The following is a 26,938-nucleotide window of genomic DNA, read 5'->3' on the forward strand; positions in this document are numbered from 1 at the left end:
CCCTGGCCAGGGGAAGAACTTCTAAATGGGGAGTATTGGGTGGCTGGAGGGGTATAGGGAAATATGTAACCTCTCGTAACAGGTCATGTGGGGGCACATTATTACATCCTGATATTACAGAACCTACTTTTTGACTTGGTCTTGAGTTGGTATTATGTTATTTGAATTATTATTTCTTTCACAAATTTTTCAAGTCAATGCTTTATGTTTTATTAAAATTTTTAGGTACCAATCCCCGGGAATACCAATTATGCCATTCTTAGGAATCTCCAGACAGATACCTCGTACACTGTGACAGTAGTTCCCGTTTATACTGAAGGTGATGGGGGACGCACATCAGATACTGGAAGGACATGTAAGTAATAAAGCCAAAAAATTAATTTTTCATCATAAAGGTTGCTTTTCATTATAAAGGCCATAAAGGCCCATTAAAGAGAATTAGGAAAGTTTGGTGTGATAGAATTAAAAACATAAAAATTAGCCGTAGTTCACCTTCCTAACACCAAATGTTAACATTTTGTGTGAAATAACAAATTTATAATGGCATCTTCTTTTGAAATAATTTCAAGATTTGTAAAGGTGTGTATAATCATCAGTATACTACTTTGCTTAATCTCTTTCACTGACAAAAATTCATTGAGCTTTGCTTTGTGCTTTATAAATTGTCGTGAAGGACTGTTTATAATTGGCTTTCATAGTGCGAATTGTTGAAATCTGTTCGGCACTTTACTTAATTTCATATGTCTTTGGTTTGTTTGTTGAAGTGCTTTTTTGGTCTTAAAATCTGTATGCTTTTATTTAGGAAGCAGTTTACAGTGGTTTTACTGTTTTTTGTAGTATTGCTTAAAGGCTTTTGTGCAGATTTAGAAATATTTCTTTGGCTTTAAAAATATACTTGCTGATAGTTAAAAGGAACCATCATGAATGTCTTCTTTTGGTAAAGGATTAGTGGTCTAAGAAGATGATGTTATTGGTTAAATTAGAGTTTGGAATTAGTACATCAATTTAATTGGTAGGTTTTTCTAAGTTCCTATTGGGGCAGTTAATTGAGAACTGGGTATATCTTATTTTTCTCTCCTTTTGCCTTTTCTATTAATCACAAAGATATTGAGTAGCAATTTGTTAAATGAAGAAGTAATGAATGGTTGAAACTAGCTGACTGAATCTCATAGATGAGCTCAATAGCTGTTGTCAGATTTTACTTAGAAGGCAGACTCTTAAAAAATGTCTCTTCTTCCTCTCTCCATTACCTATGTTAGAAAACTGAAACTACTTTTCCTGTTTCTTTTCTCTATCCCATGACCCTTTATGGCCAATCCAGTTCCACCACTTTTATTAGCTTGTTTTTAATTGAATACAATGTTGCTTCCTTATAGACAAAGGCCATACTTGCTAACTTTAACTAAATTTGGATTTGGAGAGTTTTAATCTGCCTTTGTGTGTAGGTAATTAGAAGTATAAAGAAGATAGCATTTTATCCTGTTACAGAATGTGGGTTCTGGAAAAGTGATACAAAAGCTTGAGATATATAAACAGACTTAAAAAATAGATGTTGGCCTTCATTTCCTCAGTGATGAGAGGACTCGCAAGAAATGTCCAAGTATACAATCCTACACCTAACAGCCTCGATGTTCGCTGGGACCCTGCACCAGGACCTGTGCTGCAATATCGCGTTGTGTATTCTCCTGTGGATGGCACAAGACCCTCAGAATCTGTAAGTAATTTTGTCATGGAAACTGCATTTCCTGATGAATGTAGTCACATGTTTGTGTCATGTTTGATAGCCTGGGAGAACACAAACCACAAACCTGCCAGTGTATAATACTTAAATTATTGTTTTTGATGACTTGAGGTAGGTGTATTAATTATAGGGTTAGTAAGAATAAAAAGAATTTTGGGAAAATGTGAATTAGCTGGATGAGTTAAAAACCCCAGTAATAAATGTAAATCATTGCTAGACCTTGTCAATATGTCTTTGTTATGAAAATATTTTAAAGTTTACCTTCACTGGTTCTTACAAATTGCCAAATCTATCTTTAATTCATAACATTATTCAGTTTTGTAAGTAGACTAACAATTTAGAAATCAGAAATTGCTAATTTCAATAAGCATAGTATCAGAATACCTCAGGGAAAATAAATTTATAAACTAGTTTAACTTATAGTCTTTGCAAAAATAAACAATGTTGACAAAGATAAACAAATGATAAACAATATATGCATTTGGTAAGAACACTGATTTTCATGTCCATGTATGGTAGGACATATTAAGACAACTTTACCTGTATGTATTGTATGGAGTCTCTATTTCAACACAAAATCTCCCCCACCACAAGTAAGAGTCCCTATTCTTGTGTGTATTTGATATGCCGGATGTTTTTTGGGTAAATATCATGAGCCTTGCATGTTACATTTGAGAATCTTTATAACAAACATAAATGGAGATAACTGAAGCTACTAAGGGTCAAGGATGAGGTCACTTTTTTTGGAAAGGGAATTTCTGAGGACAAATTTTGTTTAATGATATGGTCTGGGTGGATCTTACGGAGAAGCACGGTTGGCTTCTGATGTGTCTGGGCTCAACATTTTATTATAAATACTATTGTGATGACTAACTGAAGACTTGGTAAGCATTTGAGTTGTTGTCAGGCAGAATTTGGCATTTCCTCCCCCGCAGACAGTGGTGCCAGGAAACACGCGCATGGTGCATCTGGAGCGGCTGATTCCGGACACGCTCTATTCCGTGAACCTTGTGGCTCTATACTCGGATGGAGAGGGAAATCCCAGCCCTGCCCAGGGCCGAACGCGTGAGGCAGAAATCCTTTCTCCATTCCATTCCCTTGTAGCTAGATTGGCAGGGCTTCTCTGATTGAGTGAGGGGTGGAAGTGGGGTGGTGAGAGATGGGTGCTTTCTGCCTGGGATCCCCTACATTCACATTCCAGGCGAAAACACTGGGTCTGTGACTGTTGTTTGTGTGACGTGAACTTCATCTGTTCGTATTCTCATTTGGGACATGAATTAAGGAGGGGTTTCTCCCCTTTTTCCCCTCTTCTGCTCTGCATCTTCCTTTTTTCCCTCTTTCTACTCTGCAGTGAATCTTCTTACCAAATGGGGACTTTGGAAATGTGAGGGTTTAGTCTTTATGTTTTATTGAATAGATATAGTGGTTAAAATAATTCCCCTTTTTCCTAGTCTACCTTTCAAAGCTAGCTGTAGGTCACTGAAAGTTCAGCATGTAACCATAGCTCTGAAATACAGTGTTTATGATTTCTCATTAAAACCATAGATGTGTATTTTATTATATGGGAGGAAATATCTGAGTGAATGGTGAATGAAACACATGCAAGCAACCTCCTTAATCTGACCTAGGTAATGCTCACAGGCAGGCAACAAACTCTATTGTATTTTATTTATTTAGTACCACGGAGTGGACCAAGGAACCTGAGAGTCTTTGGTGAAACAACCAATAGCCTCTCGGTAGCCTGGGACCATGCTGATGGGCCAGTTCAGCAGTACAGGGTCATCTATTCTCCCACTGTTGGCGATCCAATTGATGAATATGTAAGTCTAATACTCATTTATTGGCACATTTTGTCATCTTAGCTGAATGGACAGTGAAGTTAAACTTCTTTAGAGGTATGCTGTAGTACAGTTGAGTCCTTGATAGTCACACTTTATGATTTTCTCTAACATGACTTTGGGACCACCCAAATGTGCTTACTTAGTCTTTCTGGCCTCCCATACCACAGAGAAGCAATGTCTTTGGGCTCATTTTTATTCTCAAGATGGATAGAAAAACTATCTTATCGCATGATTAACTGAACATTTCTAACCACCTAATGACACCACAGGACCAAGTTTAGTGAAATATGATACCTATCATTCTGGAATGTCTAAGTTAATATTCGAATAATGTATTTATCCAAATCTTACCCTTTCCTCAAATCTAATTCCTCTACAAGGTCTCCCTTAAATATTCCAGTGTTAACTGATCTGTCTTTTCTTTAAACTTAATATTTCGTGGTACACTTTAGTTTTGGAATATACATACTCTCCTATTAGCTTCAAACTTTTTGAGTGTCATAGTTTGTCTTTGCAGAACCAGATTCAAGTTTCTGGTAGCTTCCTCATAGCCCTCACTATGCACATCCATTTGTTATGAGTGGAAAAATGGAAAAACTAACTACTTTATTTGAAATTTAGTGATTAATTGCTGTGATACGTTTGCAGACTATTGCACAAGATGTTGATTGTAAATTAGGTCTGTGGTTTGCCATCTTTTTACCACATAGATCGTCTTAGAAAATTTTCCTTCTCTGAGCCCCATGTGATGAAATATTTCATCTACCGGAACTTGATATGTAACCTTTAATTCAAGTCCCTATTTTTATTAATAAGAAACACATGTAACTACCATTTATGGTTTCTGATCAAAATGAGATAAAGAGTACTACTACAGTTAGTTTGCCAAAGCAGAGAAACTCATGGTTAGTGTTTGTTCAGCCTTGCCATGGACAAATATGCAATTTCCCTTTACTTTCTGAAAACATTAAAAATACAATTTATCATTTGTAGTTATAGGACTCCAGGCCAGGATTCACTGGCATACCTTATCCATGTTGTTTGTAGAAGCAAAGCATAGATTTAGAAGAGAGATTGAGATGTCTGGTTCATTTCCTCTTTGAAGAGGTAGTTGAATGTATTCCCATCTGTTTCAGCTAACTAGTGTCAGCCAAATTGATATTTTTGAGGCCAGAAACTTAGTCAATTTTTGCTCACCAGTGGATTCCCAGTAGCTAATACCTGTCCCACTGTGCCTAGTCCGCAGTGGGTACTGGGTACATATTTGTACGTGAAAACGGAACATGTGATGATGAGATCTGAAGGAAACAAACTTACTACTGAGTGCTGGAATACTCAGTAAGGTGTTCTGAAGCATACATCGCATTGCTTTTAATACAGTTTTCTTCAGAGATGTTAAGTCACATGGCTGTTAAGTGGCTGATCTGGGATTTGAACCCAGATCTTTCTGACTCTAAAAGCACTCTCCTATGCTGCAGAGAAGAAGTGAAGATAGTTTGTCTTGTCATGAGCATTGTGCAACAAAAATAAAATGTGAAAAAAACTATTACTGTTTATGGGAATACATAAAACAATATTGTCGTTTGATCTGGAAGTCTTCTAGATGGTAATATATTTATAATTTAACTTCCTCTATAGACCACAGTCCCAGGCAGAAGAAACAATGTAATACTGCAGCCTCTGCAACCTGACACTCCATATAAAATTACTGTTATTGCTGTTTATGAAGATGGAGATGGTGGCCATCTAACAGGAAATGGAAGAACTGGTAAGTGTCTTGTACTCCCCCCTTTTTTTTGCTTTGAAATTGTCAATATCTTAATGTTGCTTTTATACCTTTTAAAACCTTAAAATTTTATCTTTGCCAATACATCTCAACTACTACACTAATATTGTATTATTTGTATTAGACATTAAATTTTGTCAAAATGATGACATGTGAAAGGAATTTGTTTTTAACTTTTTAAAGGTCCACTAAGAGAAAAAAAAGAAGACCATCTACATATTTTTATTTGCTTAAGATAGTTTTATTTCTTCTTTGGAAAACCATTGCATATTCTCTGAATAATGTTTCGATTGGTATGGTGTCAGTTAAGGCTATAATTGTTAAGTCAGTATAGTATCAGTAAGAAATATTCCATTGTGATTGAATCTTAAGTCATAAATACAGAAGTGAGATGATCAGCAATCATTTTCTGTCTACAAATTTAGCTTTTTCTAAAAAAGAAAAATGTATTTTTTATTGTACTAAGCAATTTACATAGAATTATCAATGTTCAGACCCATTTTTACACTATACTGGTAGTAATTTCTTAGGGTTTAAAAATTCTCTAATGTGGTTGCTTGCTACAGTCACCTGAGGAGCTTTAAAAATACTCTGGGGTTCCACTCCCAGAGATACTGATGTAACTGTGTGAGGTGTGGGCTGGACCTGCTGATGTTCTAATTAATGTGCAGCAATGGCTGAGAGCCACTAGTTCAGCATAAAGGTAGGATGAACTCTAGATCTGAGTTTTGTTACTGGTGGATATTTGCATTGCTCTTTTACACTTCATTCACCAAAAATCTACTTAAGTAACATGACTTCAGGTGTCTTTCTGCAGTCACTTGCCAAAAGTCTTTTTGTGCTTAAATGATCTTGACAACATTACAGAATTTGAAGAGGTGACATTTGAAAGCTGCTAAGGGAAAAGCAGGACTAGTGTTGACTCAGCTCAGCCTCTCAAGGTCAAGAATCTGTATTTATTGATATTGTTGTCTACAAGACTGAGTCAATGGGACTCACATGACTCAAGATGATTTTAACAACCTCACTTTTTAAATTTGCTCAGATTTTAGACTGTATTTTTGGACTTTCCTGGGGAAAATGGCATATTTCAGAATTTCATGCTTATCAAAATGGATTTTTTTTAACTAGATCTTGGATTTTTCCAGGAAGGGCCAAAGTCATGTTTTGCTTCTCTTATGATAAAGAAGTTTTTCAAGTTGGATTTGTTATTTGCGTAATGCCGTGAATAGTAAACTCAGCAACTACTTAACATGCTACCTGAACAGCATTGATTTTATAAGTTGTGGGCTTGGGGGCAGTATCTCTTGAAGCTTAAGGATTTATTCTAGGTAATACCGATGGAGGATAGAGAGGTACAGGGAAAAATCATTATTAGGTAGCTGGGTGGTTTGGGGCAAATAATATCTTATGTATTTGATGAAGTGGTTGGACTAGATAGTCTCTAAATTGCTTTCTGTTTCCAACAATCTATAATCTGTGACATTCTAAAAATGGTTTGAGATCTCTTTTATTTTCTATAATCCTGAGTCATAGAACATTTCAGCTCTGGATACTGCTTCCTGCTGAGAAGGCTGCTCTGGAAATCACTAGTTCTTGAGTCTATTTGAGTTGCTGTTTAAATTTGGAAAACTATTAAGCATTTTTTGAATACTTCAATGCCTTTTAATTGTTTTCTGGATAAAGTCATTATGGGATATTATGAAATTGCTCCCATTGGGCTTTCCTACCGATACTTTTTAAAGTTTTGTGCTCTCCCTGTGTGCCAATAAAACGTCAGTAATGTATGCCAATGTTTATTTTCAGTGGGACTCCTTCCTCCTCAGAACATACACATCTCTGATGAATGGTATACAAGATTCAGGGTGTCCTGGGATCCTTCACCCTCTCCAGTTCTTGGATATAAAATAGTATATAAGCCAGTGGGTAAGGAAGTGCCTTTGTCATCATAGAAATGCTTTGGAGGGTTATTTGCATATGAGGGTATTTTCTCTTTCATCCCCCACTATTGGGTTCTCCTGAGAGTTCAGGTATCACACCAAGTTTCCTGCCACCAAAGGCAATGTTTTTGGCAATAACATTTTAAGCCAATCATCTAAAGTACCATTGTTATTATAGGTGTAGATGAGATTCTTATTAAATGTCATGATTAAAAAGTTTGACTTGGTTCATAGAGTTGCACAAATCAAAGATGCCTGTCTTCAGACATCCTATATGATCATGAAATAATGCATATTCCATCAATATACCTTTGTATTTTTCCCACTATGCCCAGGTATTATTTTATTTTGGGTATAGATTCCATGCAGCTTATTCATGACAGCCTTGCTTTCAAATCCCCTCTGAAAATTTCACCTAAATTAATATCACCTTGATTAAATTATTTGTTGTTTTTGTTTTAATATTCTGTCTGTATGCTTAGCGAAACTGGAAGAAAAATGCAAATTTGTTAGGGCATCTTCCATATATCTAGGAAGAGTATGAACTAGAAAAACATGAAAGAGAGATGGCAAGATAAAGGAAGTAAAATTTGAACCTATGTAAGAAATAGAAAGAGAACTTAAAAAAGAAAGTAGGGTTGGTAACTAAGGACTTTAGCAGCCAAACTATGTGGAATAAGGTCCAAGATAGAAATTCTTAGATCATCTCTACAATAAATGAAAAAGTGTCAATTGAACACCTGCTATATGCAAAACACTATATTGGCAAAATAGGGCTTGAGAAAGAAGCTTGAGAATTCATTCACTAAAGAAACGTTGATTATATACCTACTGTATTCCAAATACTGTGCTATGCTTTGAGAATAGGAGGGTGAAGAATTCAGTGTCTGCTTACAGTTTCATATTTGCCATGTAATGTAGCATGTGCCCCAGTGAGTAAGTGTATGAGGACTGTGGAATTAATGGTGTTCATAATACCCTTTGACTATAAGATCTTTAATTTTAAGCAAAATTTCATGCTAGTGATGGCATGTTTCTGTGTATTTTTGTGGTTGTTAATAAAGGTTCCAGTGAGCCCATGGAAGCCTTTGTTGGAGAAATGACATCATATACCTTACACAATCTCAATCCCAGCACCACCTACGATGTGAATGTTTATGCTCAATATGATTCTGGACTCAGTGTCCCCTTGACAGATCAAGGCACTACATGTGAGTCATGGATATTTTCATGGTTGTAAGAAAAAGTGTGGTAGAAATTACCAGGTCAGCCTGTTTTAATTTCCTGTTTCTGAACATATACATATTTCCTCAGCATTATGTCGGCAGGCTATTTTGTGTCTGGTTAGACAAAATACCTATTCAAATACAGAAATATTATAATTGAATATATAAAAATGTATATGATGCAAAATTTATGTATTTCACATAAAATATTTTATTTTGAATTTTAAAAGATAAAAATTATAGAAATTGTCATTTTATCCATGAATGACCTGTAAAATTAGATGTGTGATGCTACTTAGATTCTTCTTGACATTAGATATTAAGATATATATTACCTAAATCCATCGCTTCTCGGCCTTTTGGCTAAGATCAAGTGTAGTACCTAAATCCGTTGATTTAATTTGACTTAATTATTGAATCATGATTAGTGATTCAGTCCATAGATATACTTTAATGTCACCATTGCTTTGATAACTATTTAACGTCTTAGCAGATAGCCTTTTAGAAATTGTTTTCATTATTTTCCATGAGATGTTTTTGAAATTCTTAGTTTTGAGAGGGACTATATGGAATTTCCTTTCCTTGAAAATCAGTGAAAGAAAGCAGGGTCTATTTTGGCAGTACCACATTTTCAAATATGATTCATGTATGTTTCTTATAAGGAAACATAATATGATTTTGAACTTTTTTTCAGCCACAGTGAAAGTTTGAAAATTGTGTTATGATTAAAAGTACACTTTTTGCCTTAATTTACAAAGTAAATCTGTTTCTTTCTTTATTTTGTAGTATATTTAAATGTAACAGATCTGAAAACCTACCAGATTGGGTGGGATACATTCTGTGTCAAATGGTCACCTCACCGGGCAGCCACCTCCTACAGGCTAAAACTAAGCCCTGCAGATGGTATGTGTGTAAAAAAGAAAAAAAGATCTGGAGCATGTAGTGGAAACATTTTAAATTTCAGTAAAGAGGATGCCATTTTGTTTATAACAATGATATATAAAATTTTCTTGAAATGTAATTGGTGGTGACACTGGCATTTTCCTTTGTTGTCATAATCAGGAACAAGGGGACAAGAAATTACAGTGCGTGGATCAGAAACCAGTCACTGCTTCACTGGCCTTTCACCAGACACTGATTATGGTGTCACTGTTTTTGTGCAGACACCAAATCTCGAGGGACCAGGAGTCTCTGTTAAAGAACATACCAGTAAGTTTTTGAGGAATCTGGAAAGCCTTCATAAGGCTTTAGGATAGAATGCTCTAGGTAAGGAAGACTTAAGTGAATCCTGTGCAGGTACCTCTCCGCAGGGGTAGCAATAATGATGGGATGATGGCAGGTTCCTGAATGCGGAATCTAAAGCTGGTTCAGGACCTTTTTCTGTAGCAATCGCAAGTTGTTCCCGTTATCGAGTTGGTGCTACTTTGAGGAAGGGCTAAAGGAGGGACAGATGGCTCTCGCTGACAGCGAGAAGGTGAATTCATATTAGTGACTTTTACTCATTGACCCTATCTGAACGCCTTACATTTTCCCTTTAGATCTTTATTTCTGTAGCTGTAGTGGATGTTGAATGACTACCAGTGACACCAAATTTGGATGGAATAAAATCCCCAGTATGTCAGTACCAATGACAATGGTGTCTCATTTTGTATGACTTGATTTGGTATCCAGGATTTAAATTGCTCTTAAAATTTGCTTTCTGGGATATCAAATGTGCACATGGTGTATTTTTATAATTATTATTTTTAAATTCTAGCTGTGAAACCAACAGAAGCCCCCACAGAGCCACCCACACCTCCTCCCCCTCCCACCATTCCACCAGCCCGGGATGGTAAGTACAGCTGAATAGGCCATACATTCAGCTGATAGGGAGTTACAGACTTCTTATTTATGCTGCATGTGCATCATTTGCAATTAACATAGAACATTTCTGATTTATTATTGCTGCTGAAGAGTTTTTAGACTGAAAGAAAAGATTACCCGTAATTTGTTTCTCTCCATCTCTGGGCACATTTTGGTGTGAATAAAATCAGTCATAAATTATTCCAGATCTTCATTTGGAAGTCTGTTTCCTCAGTTTACAGATTTAGGTCTTCCATGGTCCATAGTTACATGGTGGACATTTCTTTCTGCTAGCCGCTGGCATCAGTAAGCACTGTGAACCCTTTTGGCTATATTTGCAAGGTAAGCCCTGAGGCTGTTGGCTTTAAAATTCCTGGCGTCCAACCTGAGAAGTTCCCTGGATTATACAAAGCTAAAAATTTTCCATTCACCAAAATTTGAAAGATAATTGTAACTTGCAGTGAACTGGTAGAACGACATACTGATTTATTAAGGTTGATCTCTCAGCATTTGAGGGCAATTCTTTAGCACTTTGTCAAATTAAATTTAAGTTAAGTAACTACTGGATTATTCTTTTCTCATATGCTGTTTCCAGCATTTAATAGAAAGCATTTCAGATTTTAAATATATTTTTATTTTATCTTAGAAGGATGTAGAATGTTACAACTTTATTAAACCTATTATATAAGTAAAATTAAAAATTCAAAGTGTATTATTGTAGGGTAAAATAATAATGGGTTCCTTCAAATCAGATATAGAAAGAAATTCAGTAAATAATCTTGGTTTAAAAACAAGTTTTTTCTTTTTAAATAGGCTTTATTTTCTAGAGGAGTTTTAGGTTCACAGCAACATTGCAGGGATGATGCAGAGATTTTTCTTTTTTTTTTTTTTTTTGAGTTGAGACGGAGTCTTGCTCTGTCGCCCAGGCTGGAGTGCAGTGGCGCAATCTCGGCTCACTGCAAGCTCCGTCTCCCGGGTTCACGCCATTCTCCTCCCTCAGCCTCTCCGAGTAGCTGGGACTACAGGCGCCCGCCACCATGCCCGGCTAATTTTTTGTATTTTTAGTAGAGACGGGGTTTCACCGTGGTCTCGATCTCCTGACCTCGTGATCTGCCCGCCTCGGCCTCCCAAAGTGCTAGGATTACAAGCGTGAGCCACCGCGCCCGGCCTTTCGTCTCCCAGACAGACTGCCTTTCCCCACACATGCCCAGCCTCCTCCACTATTAACATCCCATGTCTGAGTGGTAGATTTGTTACAACCGATGAACCTGCATTAACACATCATCACCACCCAAAGTCCATAGTTTACATTAGGGTTCACTCTTGGTGTTATGCTTCTATATGTTAAGTTTTTATAAACTAAAATTTTGGTAATTGTTTGTGGAATTTTTCTTAGCCTCCAAGTCTAGATATTCAAATAAAAATCTTCTCCTTTCCTACATATGATTCTAGTGGCTTCATTTAAATTTTACAAAGGACTTTGCCGGGTGCGGTGGCTCACGCCTGTAATCCCAGCACTTTGGGAGGCCGAGACAGGTGGATCGAGACCATCCTGGCCAACATGGTTAAACCCCGTCTCTACTAAAAATACAGAAATTAGCTGGGCATGGTGGCACGTGCCTGTAGTCCCAGCTACTCAGGAGGCTGAGGCAGGAGAATCACTTGAACCTGGGAGGTGGAGGTTGCAGTGAGCCGAGATCATCGCACCACTGCACTCCAGCCTGAAGACAGAGCAAGACCCGGTATAAAAAAAAAAAAAAAAAAAAGGACTTATTTGCATAAAGTTAATCTTTAATAATTATATTCCAAGTCTCCAAACTTTTTATTTGATTTCTCCTCTCATTTATTGTTCAAAACTACTTGAAGGGTTCCATTAGGTAAGATTGTATCTTTGCATAATGGATCTAAACAAATGGAGTAATTTCAGAGCAGGTATTGAGGGTCCCCCCATTGCTTCTTAAATTTATTGTGCATGTGAGTCATCTTATTACTGCTGGTACTGATTCAGGAAGTCTGGGGTAGGACCCAAGATTCTGCATTTCTAACAAGCTCCCAGGCAGTGCTGTTGCTGCAGAACCACACTTTGCATAGCAAGGTGTTATACTGCATTTTCAATTATGTGATTTCATTTAAATGAAAGAATTCATGAGATTTAGGGCTTCCTCTGCTTTCTTTTTTTGCAGTATGCAAAGGGGCCAAGGCAGATATTGTGTTCTTGACTGATGCCTCTTGGAGCATCGGGGATGATAATTTTAACAAAGTTGTAAAATTCATCTTCAATACTGTGGGAGGCTTTGATGAAATCAGTCCTGCTGGGATTCAGGTGAGTGTCATTCCACCAGTAGCTACTCATTTGTGATGTCTTGCCTTTCCTTTGAACTTCTCTTTTTAAGTAAAAAGTCTTTTCAATATAAACTCTGTTTTGACCTTCTCTTATTTGCTATTTCTTTTATTCACGTATTTTTGGGAGGGAATTGGGCGTAAATGATAAATAAATAGAAAAATAAATGTTTCCTTAGTTTTTATCTTTGGCTAGATGATATTCCTGTTGGAGAACTTAGGGGATTCTAAGGGACTCTAAATTCCTGCTTAAAACTTCCAACCATGACACATTTCTATAGAAGTTCATCCAAAGTTCTGGATATTAAATTCTTTGTGATTGTCATGCCCTGTAAAGTTAGAAGAATCAGTGATAAACAGTGACTGGAGTGGGTGTGTGGAACTTGCTGCCTCTATCATTACTTTGCAGATAATTACCTTGACCAGAAGAATGTCCATTGTTGAGCTAAAGCGTATTTCATCTGTTTTTTTAAAAGGATAACTACCAATGATCTTGCTCTGAAATCACTCCAAATATATTTGTTATACTGAAGTACTTAGAGAAGTTTATATTTCCATGAGGGGCCTCAAAGAATAAGTCATCGTGTAACCCTAACACAGTTAAAAGACCCAATTAAAATTTCACCCCCTCTGGTGAGGTTCCATGATGGCTTTACCCATTCCATGCTTTTGAAGTATTTTCTATATATTGCTGCATTACAACGAATATCACTTCATATTGTCATTAATTGTGTGACTCTCTTCTATCTAATCTTCTATCTAAATATTGACTCCTTAAAGCAAGAGACTATCTTTTGAAAAAACTATTCTCTCCTCCTTTTCTTTCAAATTTCTTTGGTGAATTTTCTTCTTTATTTTGGCAGTTTGATCATCATTGTGGCATGATGAAAATAAGATATTTTGAATTAAACCACAAACAATTTCAGCAACAAAACTTGTCCTCTTTTATGGAATAGTAGTATACTAAATTTCAGATCCTCAAATAATCCTCTGGACATTGATCCAACCCAGGGAAAGTAAAAATTCACCCTAGTTATATTCTTAAATTCAGTGGTTATATTCTTAATTTCACCACATTAATTCAACAAGCAAGCTTTTTTTCATCCTTTTAGGAATTTGTATTTCTAACAAAAAATACCTACCATATTTCATTAACGTCTATGTACCAGTTACTTTGTATACAGTATTATTAGTCTTTAAAACAATCCTAGAAGGTGAGTATAGTTATCCTCATTTTACTGATAAAAAAATCCATTGTCACATAGCTATTAAATGCCAGAGCTAGGATTTGAACCCAGTGATTCCTGAGTACGAAGTCTGTACTTTTTCCACTAAATCCCATTTTCAATGAGTTTGTGATGAGGGATGATTATAATCCCACACGTGACATTTTTGTATTGCCATAAAGAGCGGATATAGTCAATGGGAAGTAGCAGTTGGCTGAGCCAACTGTTTAACCAACATTTGGATTCGAGATGGTATGTTCTCATGTCTAATCCTGGGATCTCACCACTCCCCAGCTTTATTTGTCCCTTTCTATGTCCTAGAGAAAGGCACAATATGAATATAGTATATTTTCATTGTTAATGTCAATTATGACAATTTCATTGAAGATTGAAAATTAAAGAATTTAATGAGACAAGTGCAGTAGGTGTTGTAGTATTAGCTATAAAGAGCTTACAATATTCTATCAGGTCTGAGATACTTTTTACACCCCCCCGCTTTATTCTGCAGCTAGAGAATCATTTGAAGTTTGAAACATAAAATGAGATGACTTATGCTCACTGCCAAACCACATTTTCCTTCAGGTTTCATTTGTGCAATACAGCGATGAGGTCAAGTCTGAGTTCAAGCTGAACACGTACAATGACAAGGCCCCAGCCCTTGGGGCCCTCCAGAATATTAGGTACAGAGGAGGAAACACAAGAACAGGTATGTGTATATGTAGACCTTTACTCTCCAAACATTTGTGGTGGCAGAACTGAGTGTATTATCTCACGCTAATGTCCAGATTCTTATCAGTTGGGCGTGACTAATGGCATTTGGGTAGTTTTCACTGAGGTGACACTAAAATTTTCCATGCCACGTTCTGTAGGCAAGGCCCTCACGTTTATCAAGGAGAAAGTCTTGACTTGGGAGAGCGGCATGAGGAAGAATGTCCCTAAGGTGTTGGTTGTGGTCACGGACGGTCGGTCCCAGGATGAGGTCAAGAAGGCGGCTTTGGTCATCCAGCAGTCAGGCAAGCCATACATGAATTTGACTGTACTTGCAATTTTAACATTTTTAAATGTTCACAAATGATTGCAAAAGACTAAATTTGCTGATGTTACTTTACTGTTTCTTTTTCACTCTGCACTGTATACCTTCATAATGCTAGTTTATATTTAATTATGGAATGGTTTGCAACTGCTCAAAAATGACATGGTGTATTCTTTGTATAAGATATGGTTCAGGATTGACAAGGCGCAAACCACATTTTCCCATACTGGCTGGAAGGCTACAGAAAGCAATGATAATGAGATGGTGCTAGAGCAGGCTTCCTGCCATAGCAGAAATGAATCTTGATACTGCTTCCTGTGCAAGGAGAGAAGAAAAGGAAGCCTTTAGCTTTAGCACATCTTTGCAGATGCAGACTTAATGATTGCTAAAAGATATGTTGCAAAGAAGGAGTATTGAGGTCTTAGGGAGTCATCTCTGGGATAGATCTTGCCAGTCAAATATACTGAGAGCCTCCTGGTAACACTGTTCTTTGGATTAGTTATTTAAGATCATTAGAGGTGAAAGTAGATCTCTCCAGTACTAGCATTAACAGTCCCCCTACCCCCTGCTGTCCCAAGCAAGGTCTAAGGTGGATATATTTTTAGAGAGAATCTTATGCATAATTTGTTGTAGTAAATTATAAAGTAGTTAATTACGTGGAACTTGTCATCTGTACATGCATGATTCTTTGGCTAAAATTATGAGTTATGATTAGTGCCAAGTCGTACTGTCTTTTTTCAGTAGAGGTTGTTCTTGCTGATCTTTTATAAAATGTATTGCCATTATGTTATACGCCTTACACAGATTTCTGCATGTTTGTGACTCCTGGTAGATTTAAGTTTGGGCTTATAAATATTTGCTTCTCACATTACCTTATTTATATCTAAATATATTTCTAATTCCTTATATAGCTTTTTTTTCCCCTGATGTCAAATTTAGCTTTCGGAGTGAAAAATATGCTTATTTGTCATAGCCTAAATTTGCTTATTTGTCATAGCCCATCTGTTGCCCGTGAGAGTTGTAGATTCCATTTTCAAGATGGCCAGAGTTCTGCCTTTGAGCCTGAGTTTCCTGAGAAAATCAGTTTCAAGAACCCAGATTTTAAAATAAGCCCATTCTTGACTTCTGAGTCACATAAGCTTAAAATATTAATGGCTGCAGAACTTCTGTGTGTATCAGGACTGTGGATCTGTGGAAGGCAGTGTGTACCACATGAAGTCTTTTGGCTATTAAAATCTTCCTATTTGAATTGTTGGGATTTTATCTTAGGGAATCAAATTAAATGAATTCTTTAAACCAGAAAATAGAAAGACCTGGAAAAAGTATGTATTTATTAAAGATAGTTCATGTCAAATAAAAGGACTTGCTGCATACATTAAGAAAATACAGCATCATTTCTGATAAGAAATATTTTGCATTGTTATAACAACAAGGACAGAAAAAGAGATACATGATTCATTCTGTAAATGCTACTTTGCAGGGTTCAGTGTCTTTGTAGTTGGTGTGGCTGATGTTGACTACAACGAGCTTGCCAACATTGCCAGCAAACCAAGTGAACGGCACGTGTTCATTGTGGACGACTTTGAATCTTTTGAGAAGATCGAAGACAATCTTATTACATTTGTTTGTGAAACTGCCACTTCAAGTAAGTCACAGTCAACATGGATCTATAACCTCACTTATTCTGAAAAATAGTTACTTAGTAGACAATTCTATATCCTTTGTGGGATCAAGTCTGTGCATAAATAGATCCTGGGAAATCACTTGAGAACCTGATGAATCACTGTTCCTATTGCGATCATGCTAAATGTGTGCTTGTCAGAAGTCCATTTTTAGCCTTGAATATGTAATTTCCTTGTGTGGAAATAAAGTGTTTTAATATATCCTTTTCCCACCACCCCAATGCCTATGACATTTGGTTAAATTAATCTCAGCCTCAAATTGCATATATAGGGTGTTTCTGTGAGATGAAGGTTTTCCCCGTTAATAATCAATTGGTATTTGTTCTGTCAACATCCATGCTTCAAGAGAGCAATGAAAAAAAATGATTCCTCAGAAATTCATTTGGTTCCCATTTGTTTGTTTGGGTTTAGATGTTCAAGTTCAGCTTTTTAACTACAGTGAAGAATCAAAAATTGATTATTTAAGTCAATTTATTCTTATCACCATCCATTAACACCAATTCTTGGGGTATAGGTTATGGAGGCAATTAATCCTCCATAATTACCAGGAGGCAATTTATCCTACGTAATTGATCAGGGGTCTGTGGCTAGTCCAGACCCGTGATCCTGGACAGGGCTATGCTTTACAAATAGAATATTCCCCTCCGTTAACATTATTTTAAAAACAGAACTCTGGTTAGAGTAAACAAACTTTGTTGGTTTACTATGAAAATTTATGCTGAAGTTCGGAGTGGAGCTGCACTGGTGAAAGTGAGTAGGGGGCTGGAGTGGTTTCTCTTCTGTTCCAAGTAGTCCTGGATGCAGCCCTCTGGTACCCTCAGCTCTGAGGGGTCCAGAGCAAAAACTACTGCACACTTGTTACTGTTACATGGTGTTTGGTAGCCAGTGTGAGGCTTGGAGACTTGGCAGAGAAGAGGGTTGGGGATGGACAAGCTCCTCCTACCTGTGCAGAAATCTAAAATTCCCTGGGAGGGAAGTTCTTTAAATCTATTGAAAAATGTGAAAAATTCCTCCTTTAATTCTATTTTATTGTTTTTAAGAGTACTGTAAAAGTCCAATTGGATTAGAGAATGTTAGGGAAATATTTGTTACACTGGTTAATGGTATAATTTCTCCTACACATAGGAAATGCGTAAGAAATAATGTATAAAATATTAAATTGAGAAGTTATTTTAATAAATGAACGATGTCATTTATTACTTGAAATACATTCATTGCTACTTTCTGTGCATATATAATTTGTACATTGTGTTGGTGAATCATACTTAAAAGAACGCTGTACATTGCAGGTTGTCCTCTCATTTATTTGGATGGCTACACCTCACCAGGTAAGCATTTATACTTTTGGGCTAATTAATTTCCAGATTTAAGCAATACAATAATTAAAATGTACTCCTTTTAATATTTTCTTTTCTGATGTAAAGGTTTTAAGATGCTTGAAGCATACAACCTGACAGAAAAGAATTTTGCTTCTGTACAAGGAGTATCTTTGGAGTCAGGGTCTTTCCCCAGCTACTCAGCTTACAAGATTCAGAAGAATGCGTTTGTGAATCAGCCTACAGCGTAAGTGTGACAGCAGGAGGTTCTCCTTTTCTTAAGACCTGCAAAAAGTTCTTGGAATATTTGCTGACTTCCCAGAATCCTGGAACTTTAGAATTGTCGGAAGACTGCTTATGGATGACTCTGATTGGTTTTCTTAAATACAGTTGGGTTAATTGTTTCCAGGTTACATAGTTGTTTGCACACAGGAGACTAAGACTCAGGCCTCGTTATTGCCAGATCCAAGAAGCTCATGCTGGTAACAGATTACTGACCCTTTTGAATTTAAGGCTAGAAAAGCTGTTAAAACAAGAAGGCAACTTAATATTTTGAACATCTCTCCCTGTGGTGCAGAATACTGGATGGAATAAGTGCAGAATGAGAGCATTCTTTCTAGTGTTTCAGACCTCTAGAAAATGAAAGGTAGTTTTTCTTGTCCGTGATCAGACAGTTGGCATTTAGTTTTTATTGGCTGACGCTCTAGCAATCTGTTGTGTAGCTGTAGATGTTATTTTACTTCATGAATGTTTGCACCTGAGTATGATAACTGAAATCTGTATTTCTTATTCATTAAAATGGAAACTTTTTATGTTGAAAAATATGTTTGCCAATTTATGGAAAGAAAAGAACAATGAGAAATAAAGGTGGTGTAAGCTCAGGACAGGGTCAGGAATGATGTCTGAAATATGAAATGCTCTGAGAAAGCTGATGGAAAATTCAGACTAAAACCAAAGCTAATTTATTTTAAGAGGCACAGATCGTATTGTTGTAGTGTGACCACAGTGTAAGTCTCTAACTCCTTTAATGGTTACCATGTTGGCTTGGAGTTCTAGGTTTTTCAGTGAACCGTAATACCCAGTGTTTAACTCTTCCAGTCAGCTCAACATATGATTTCTGCATTTTAACTTATGACAGCCTATTGTTTTCTCAAGCATCAGAACTTTTGACTGAAAGGAAAGAAACATAAATACAATTACATAATTTTTTACAAGCACTAATTAAGGAAGGAGAAAAATGGGCTAGGTGAGAGATGAGTTGATGTGGAGAAAATATTATTTTTAACATAGAATATTATAAAGATAGTTCTTGAACATATAAAAGACATCATATCAGCTTACCCAGAGCATATGTTTTAAAAGCAAGATGGCATTAGTGGTGTGGTATTAGGACATGAAAGCTCTGTGTCCTCTATCAAAATTCATGGAGGAATAGCTTCTTTTCTATGAGCTTATTATCTGATTCTTTTTCTTACCTTCAGGGAGAAAGTGTTATTAAATGGTCTCAGATAGAAAACCATCAATTCCACTTCAAAGATTCCCCCAGAACAATGATTGACTAAACTCTGGAGGGACACATGGGACCAATTTTTTGTTTTTTGTTTTGTGTTACAGCTGAGAGCCAAGAAATATTTCCTTTCAATTAATTCACATTCTTTTATCATCACCAAATGTTTGCACATGTATATGGCCTTCACATTTAAAATGGATTTTGTTTTTGGGAATATATGAGCTCTGGGGGGGATTTATTTGATTTCAGGGGAGAAATTTGGAAGTGTAAAACTATTACTGATAGGGAGAGAGAAATTAAAAACTTAAGCCATTTTATGATCTCATACAGCTGACATTGGAAATTAAGTATATTTAGTAAGATTCATTCTCTTTAAATGATACCCACAGTCATAATGTTTATCATTCTAAAATTATCATATAATTTTCTAATACTCTGTGTCTAGAAAAATTAGTTATTAACAGTAGGATAAAAGACTATTTTGTAATTTCCCAGGCTTTTGTGACTTTATCAAATTAGAAATAATCGATTATAATTTGCATAACTGATCTTTAGTGCTTGTTCTTTTGATGTGCTTCCTAAATTTTTCTCCTTCTAAGGAGAAGTCAGAGGAGCCAGATTATTATAAATAGCCTTTAATACCACCCATATGAGATTCTGGTGCAAAGATTTAAAAGAGTATCTGTTCTTGAAGTTAAAGCAATCAATCTTTCTTTCTTCTTTTCTTTTTTTCTTTCCTCTCCTTTTTCTTTCTTTTGTTTTATCCAACAGAGACCTACACCCAAATGGACTCCCTCCTTCATACACGATTATATTATTATTCAGACTTCTCCCAGAAACTCCCAGTGACCCTTTTGCAATTTGGCAAATCACAGACAGAGACTACAAACCACAAGTTGGAGTGATTGCAGATCGTAAGAATTTTTATCTTAAGGCACATGCATACTTAGTTTTGATTATGTTTTTCTTTTCTCTTTTAAAAAACTTTCTGAATATAGACTATATATATATTTGATATATACTGTCATGTTTGAACTTTTCCAAGTATAACACATCAGTAAATATCCTAATTGCATTTTATCATAACTGGAATTATTATATTTTTAAAGAAATCTCTCCAACAAGATTTATTTGCTAATACTTTAAATAAAAAGTATACAATGCATATGATTTAATAACACTTTTATGTTGATGACAGCTTCTAGCAAGACGTTATCATTCTTTAACAAGGATACAAGAGGCGAGGTGCAAACTGTTACATTTGACAAAGAAGAAGTAAAGACATTATTTTATGGAAGTTTTCATAAGGTAAAAACATAAGATTATTTGAGTCTTATTTCTAGAAAAAATACAAAACAAATTTATTATTTATTAAAATGTCATGTTAAATTGGTAGAATTATAACTATGTCTTTTAAAAATAAAATCTCATTTTAGAGAATTTGGTTAACTCAAATAATATTTAAAATAAAACAATATACTAATCAAGAGATAACTAGTAACATTTTGATATATTTTAATGCTTATTTCTTTTTAAAATTTGAATCATATAGTGTATATATTATCCACCTACTTTTCTGCTTACCATTTTGTTATGAATCTTTATGTCCTTTAGTTTGAAAAGCTTAGTTTTAGTGGATTATATTTTAATTGATAATATTTCTTCTGCTTGCTTTTTATTGAAAAGTACAAACATGCCAGTGAAATGCAGAATAATTATTTTTATGGATCCAAAAGTTATCGATATCTACCAAAATAATTAAGATAAATGTTTATGAGATTAATTTTTATGTGAACACACTTATTCTTTAAAAACACAATTCTCTAGAAAATCTTATTAAAAGTTCTAAGATGCATTCTAGGGATTGTCTATTCTTGATTATCTTAATCAATTTTCTGTATGTCAACATCCAGCAGATAGTAGAAATTTTTTTTCAGGTTTCTAAAGGATAATTCGTTGACAAATAAGAAGCACTTCTTACTTAGAAAATACTGAAGTTGGAAGCATTAGAAATAAAAAGAACGATCTAGGTTAAGAATGGAAGTTAGGAATAGACTTTTTAAAAAAACTTCTATTTTAAGTTCAGGGGTATGTGTGCAAGATGTGCAGGTTTGTTACATGGGTAAACGTGTAATGGGGGTTTATCATACAGATTATTTTGTCACCCAGGTATTAGGCCTAGTATCCATTAGTTATTTTTTCTGATCCTCTCCTTCTTTTCACCTGACACCATCTGATAGGCCGCAGTGTGTGTTGTTCCCCTTCATGTGTAGGAATTGACTTTTTAATAGTATTTCTTCATCCATTGGATTATGTTAACAGGAATACCAGTTGTTGCACAGATGCTTTAAAATTTCTCCAGTGTGGCATGTAGAAAGATTAGCCCTTATACATAAAAGACAGATGTTTCCAGTTCAAGCTGATTCTCAAGTGAAAATTGAAGAAGTTTCTTCTACCTGAGTAGATTTAGCAGTATTTCTTACTGTTTCTACTCCCGAGGAATCTTGCGTTCTTTCCAGAGTGTTGTTCTTATTCGTTAATCAGATTTTTGATAAGGATGGTTAAGGACTCTCCTCATCAAGCTCAAGGAAGCTTCAATGTACATATTAGTGATAACAAAAAAAAGGAAAAACAGAAATCCCTGAGTACAATCGTATATCTACTTAAAGGTTTACAGACCTCCATAGTGAAGTGCAGAAAAAGAAATGCCTCATGAGAAAAGCAAGTTCTAGTTTAGCAAGTATTATTGGCTTCAACTGATCCTTATCTGATCTTAGATGTTGAATCTGGCAAAGGTCTTATGAACTTTTGAGGCTCAGTGAAACTTACATTTGAGTAACTTGCTAAAAAGGACTATTTTTATTTTTCCTTTCATAACCACTGAAGATATTGAGAATCTGATCATCTGCTAAACCACTGATAACCATTTGGTAACTGCTATTTTAAAATTTCCAACTGTCATGGAATGCTTCATTTTATCTGAAAATTTTAAAAGGCAGTATTTTTTAGAGGTCTGTAGTGATATTAATGATTGTAAATCAAGACACTTTTTTTTGACATTCTCTTCTTTATACCATTTGCCTCCCCAGAAAGGCATTTGCATTCTTGGGTTTTATATAATGCCTATTTTTTCTCCTCACAAGCTCTGTCTTTTCTTTCCAAATTCTCTACCTTCTTCTTTATTTTTTATTTTAATAATCTGTCTTTCTTTTAGTTTCTCCTTTTTTCCCACTGTGCTCTTTTTTCTCCTCCATTCCTTAAACTCGTTCTTTCTTTTTAAACAGCTTTATTGAGATGTCATATAGAAAAATTGTATATACTTCAGCTGTATAATGAGGTGTTCTGATATACACATACATTGTGAAATGATCTCCACAATCAAGCTAATTAACATATCTATTACCTCTACAGTTACCATTGTGTGTGTGTGTCTGTGTTGAACCAGTTTAATCTAAGATCTAGCATCTTGCAAATTGCAAGCATAAAATACCCCCATCCCATTGGCCCACTCTCATCTCATCAATTCAAGTACCACCTTCAATCACTCTCAGCTGTTCACATTTTTTTACTGAGCCAAGGATTCAAGCACTCTTTCTTCACTTTCCGTCTAATTCCTGAATTGAAGTTTTTCAAACTTGGGATGAGAATGAGCAATATTTCAAGAGCAGGAAATTAGTGACAGTGACAGGGAGAGGGACCTTTGGGGAGAGGGATTAACTAAAATAGTTTAATTAAGGAATGACAGGCAGTTATCCCTTCCTGGGGATTCTCTTGAAAAGCTTTTTTTGTGTCTCCCTTCTATTGTTGAAAGATGACATGGATTCATGTGAGACGTTTATAATAAGAAAGAGAACTAGAATGGCAGAGTCTGGGAAGGGAGATGAGTGACAAGAGGGTCCCTATTTTTTTCCACTGGTCTGGGACCAACAACACATCATTTAGGAAATAGATTGGTTGCTCTACATACGTGGCACAATGATCTACAGATGATGGGCCCAATCTGAAATGTAACTATGCATTTGTTTAAACTGCAGTAAAACACACTGAATACATTACAGCAAAATGTACTTTTAGAATGTGTTTCTCTATGGTTAGCATTCAATGACAAGTGTTCCTGGAATAATTTTGTCACAAATTAAAAATTTTGAAATAATTTTTCTGGATACTATGGTTTTTCACATGTCTTGTCAATGTTTGCATCTGTGGTTGTTCATACATGAGCCAAAAAGTTTTGGTTCTTATTAGATAAAAAATATCCTAGCATGGTGTTCTTCTTGAGTTCAGTATTAGTTGATTGTCCTGGGGGCATTTATTTTTAGTAAGCTGTGTATTACTTTTATATAAAAGCAATATGTAATTTGTATTTATCACAGATGCAGTAAACTTATGTTTTGGCGGTGATTCCATGTGGGAAAAATATTTAGTTTAAAAATACTTTAGAAACTATTCTTATGCTTATTGACTGAGAGCATTTAAGGGAATTTCTGTTCCTTTTAATTTGCTGCCAGACTTTTCAAAGTAATTATCAAGGGCTTACTTGAGTATTTGTGCTGTGATAAGTAGAAACTCTGAGCATAACTATAAAGACAAGGATTACCCAGGACCATTCTTTACATTGTTGAAATACAAACATTTTATTAATTATCTATACTAATAGAGTTGTTAACATTCTGTGTGTCTTCAGTAGCAAATGAAAAATAAATCAATATAAACTTCTTTCCTTAAAAGGAAATCGAATCCTGAATTCTATTGATTTCCAGACTTGAATCCCTATAGAAGACATATGCTAGTTCTTTACTGTATGAGATATCTATATGGTATGCAGATTATTTCTGCCTGAGATTGGGGAACAACAAACTGAAAGTTGAATTTAGCAAAATTAGTGGAAGACATTGGAAATTTCTTTGTAGTGAATATAATAGTATATACATGATTTATTAACCTCTACTTGGGTAGCTCTTTATAGCTTACAAAGTCATTTCATCTACTACATGCTCTCTGGTTATCTCAGTAAGAGTAGATAGTGGGAAAATAAGAAATTACGCGTGTGTATATGTTTGTAGGAAACTGAGACCAGAGTTTAAGTGGCTTGTCTAATTTCATATTATTAGCAAATGATTTCATCAACATTGCCAACTGTTCTTGGACTTTTAGAGTAAGACTTTTGATTTAGGATGAGAATAGCTTAAAAAACGTCAAAAAAATCTCATCTAAACTATGCAGAGTCAGCTAATTTTTTAGTGTAGAAATTTTATAATGGAAACAAATTATCTTTTTAGGTTCATATTGTAGTGACCTCAAAAAGTGTTAAGATTTACATTGACTGCTATGAAATTATAGAAAAAGACATCAAGGAAGCTGGAAATATAACAACTGATGGTTATGAAATTCTTGGAAAACTCCTCAAAGGGGAAAGGAAATCAGCTGCAGTGAGTAACACATTTTTATTTTTCTTGGTATCTTGTGTTAAGATTGAAATGGCATTTTTCTAAACAACTCTTTGAGTTTTATTTTATTCTATTTTTCTCAGTGAGTTTTAAGTTGTCAAATTTCTTGATCAGATCAAAACATCGGAAGAAGTACATTGAGAAAATATGTCCACAGAACATAATAATGTGCTTTAACTACTTACTAGAAACAAAATAAGATGTCAAGGCACCAGGGAACACCATGTAGTCATCTTGAAACAGGATCAAATTGGAGAACACCACACAAAGAGTTGCCAGCATACCCAGTGAAATAGAAAATAGTTCCTATTTTGTACTTCAGCTATAATTGTTAATACAGATTTGTACAATCAGGATATTAAGCATTTGGGGACACTAGTTGCAACTTTCACCCACATTTGCTCACAGAGGAGCCATTCGGCTGCCTGTATCAAAAGGATCAGTGGAGTAGGGCATCCAGCTGACCCCATTACTCACAACTTTCACTATCTCAGGTTTGAGGCAGGAGCGTGCCAGCGCCATTTACAATGTTATCTAGTAGGGAAAATTTAAAGTTGTCATCATACCAAGCTAATTAAATTCATAGTAAATGTCAATCAAAGCCAGGCACCATTGCTCATGCCTATAATCCCAGCATTTTCAGAGTTCAAGGAAGGAGAATTACTTAAGGTCAGGGGTTCAAGATTAGCCTAGGCAACATAGTGAGACCCTGTCTCTATAAAAAAGAAAAAAAAACCAATCAGCTGAGTGTGGTGGCATGTGCCTGTATTCCTAGCAACTTGGGAGGCTGAGGTGGGAAGACTGCTAGAGCCCAGGAATTTGCAGCTGCAGAGAGCTATGATGGCATCACTGCACGCCAACCTGGGTGACAGACTGAGACCCTGTCTCAATCAATCAATCGATCAATCAATGTCAATCAATAGACCTATTGTCCTAAAAGCAAAGCTAGCCTGTTTGACTTCTATAGTTATTATTTTAAAAATGGCTTTATTTATTTAATTTAGCTTTCTTCCATGTACAGGATTTTCTTCTAGATTCAAAAGGAAAATTTTTATTCCACAATATAGAAACAATTAGTTCAAACATAATATAATTTTGATTAAAATCCAAACCTTCTGTTGAATATTGAATCTGATATTTAAGTATAACAATTACATCAGGTTTTTAAAAGAATAACATTGTCTAAACAACTTTTTACTTTTTATCATAAGTAGTTTATTTTTAAACTATAGAAAGATATAAAATATATGCTATCTTGAAATAGTTGAGGATATCAGAAAAGTTATTGGTCAAACCCTTGGTAATAATTTCTAAAAAGAAGAGCATCAATTGTAGAATACGTGAAGAATTGTTTCTTTAATTTACTTTAATGTTACTTTTCTATAAGGGTGGGCTCTTAAAGCTCGATTTAGGCTGAGTGCGGTGGCTCATGCCTGTAATCCCAGCACTTTGGGAGGCCGAGGCGGGTGGATCATTTGAGGTCAGGAGTTTGAGACCAGCTTGGCCAACATGGTAAGACCCCATCTCTACTAAAAAAACAAAAATTATTTGGGTGTGGTAGTGGCCGCCTGTAATGCCACCTGATTGGGAGGCTGAGGCAGGAGAATCTCTTGAACCCAGGAGGCAGAGGTTGCAGTGAGCCAAGATCACACTGCTATACTCCAGCCTGGGTAACAGTTAGACTCCATCTCAAAACAAAACAAAACAAAAAACAAATTTTATTTAAATGTGTGTAGGCTTCAAATTCATTTAATTATAGAAATTAATATTCTCTTAAAAAATAACACAAGGCTGGGCACCGTGGCTCATGCCTGTAGTCCTAGCACTTTGGGTGGATCACTGGAGTCCAGGAGTTCAAGACCAGTCTGGCCAACAGGGTAAAACCCCGCCTCTATTACAAAATACAAAAAAATTAGCTGGGCATGGTGGTGCACGCCTATAATCCCAGCTACTCAGGAGACTGAGGCATGAAAAGCATTTGAACCTGGGAGGCAGATGTTGCAGTGAG

At 35.6% G+C, this 26,938-nt stretch overlaps 1 protein-coding gene and 1 pseudogene across 1 annotated transcript in view; both read left to right on the forward strand.

Moving 5' to 3' along the window:
- COL12A1 (collagen type XII alpha 1 chain) overlaps positions 1–26,938 on the forward strand; it is a 149,467-nt gene that overhangs the window by 101,550 nt on the left and 20,979 nt on the right. The window contains exons 34-52 of the mRNA XM_058435132.1: positions 224–355; positions 1,572–1,714; positions 2,677–2,806; positions 3,419–3,561; positions 5,221–5,350; positions 7,175–7,294; positions 8,373–8,519; positions 9,321–9,437; positions 9,597–9,743; positions 10,291–10,365; positions 12,560–12,699; positions 14,525–14,648; positions 14,812–14,955; positions 16,456–16,620; positions 17,947–17,985; positions 18,082–18,220; positions 20,255–20,397; positions 20,682–20,791; positions 24,763–24,912. Coding sequence (XP_058291115.1) covers positions 224–355; positions 1,572–1,714; positions 2,677–2,806; positions 3,419–3,561; positions 5,221–5,350; positions 7,175–7,294; positions 8,373–8,519; positions 9,321–9,437; positions 9,597–9,743; positions 10,291–10,365; positions 12,560–12,699; positions 14,525–14,648; positions 14,812–14,955; positions 16,456–16,620; positions 17,947–17,985; positions 18,082–18,220; positions 20,255–20,397; positions 20,682–20,791; positions 24,763–24,912 — 2,438 coding nt within the window. The remainder of the gene's footprint in view (positions 1–223; positions 356–1,571; positions 1,715–2,676; positions 2,807–3,418; positions 3,562–5,220; positions 5,351–7,174; positions 7,295–8,372; positions 8,520–9,320; positions 9,438–9,596; positions 9,744–10,290; positions 10,366–12,559; positions 12,700–14,524; positions 14,649–14,811; positions 14,956–16,455; positions 16,621–17,946; positions 17,986–18,081; positions 18,221–20,254; positions 20,398–20,681; positions 20,792–24,762; positions 24,913–26,938) is intronic.
- On the forward strand, positions 8,878–9,022 carry LOC116477938 (U2 spliceosomal RNA; annotated as a pseudogene).

The sequence above is a fragment of the Hylobates moloch genome, unplaced genomic scaffold (genome assembly GCF_009828535.3).
Source record: "Hylobates moloch isolate HMO894 unplaced genomic scaffold, HMol_V3 SCAFFOLD_2, whole genome shotgun sequence".
Taxonomy (NCBI): domain Eukaryota; kingdom Metazoa; phylum Chordata; class Mammalia; order Primates; family Hylobatidae; genus Hylobates; species Hylobates moloch.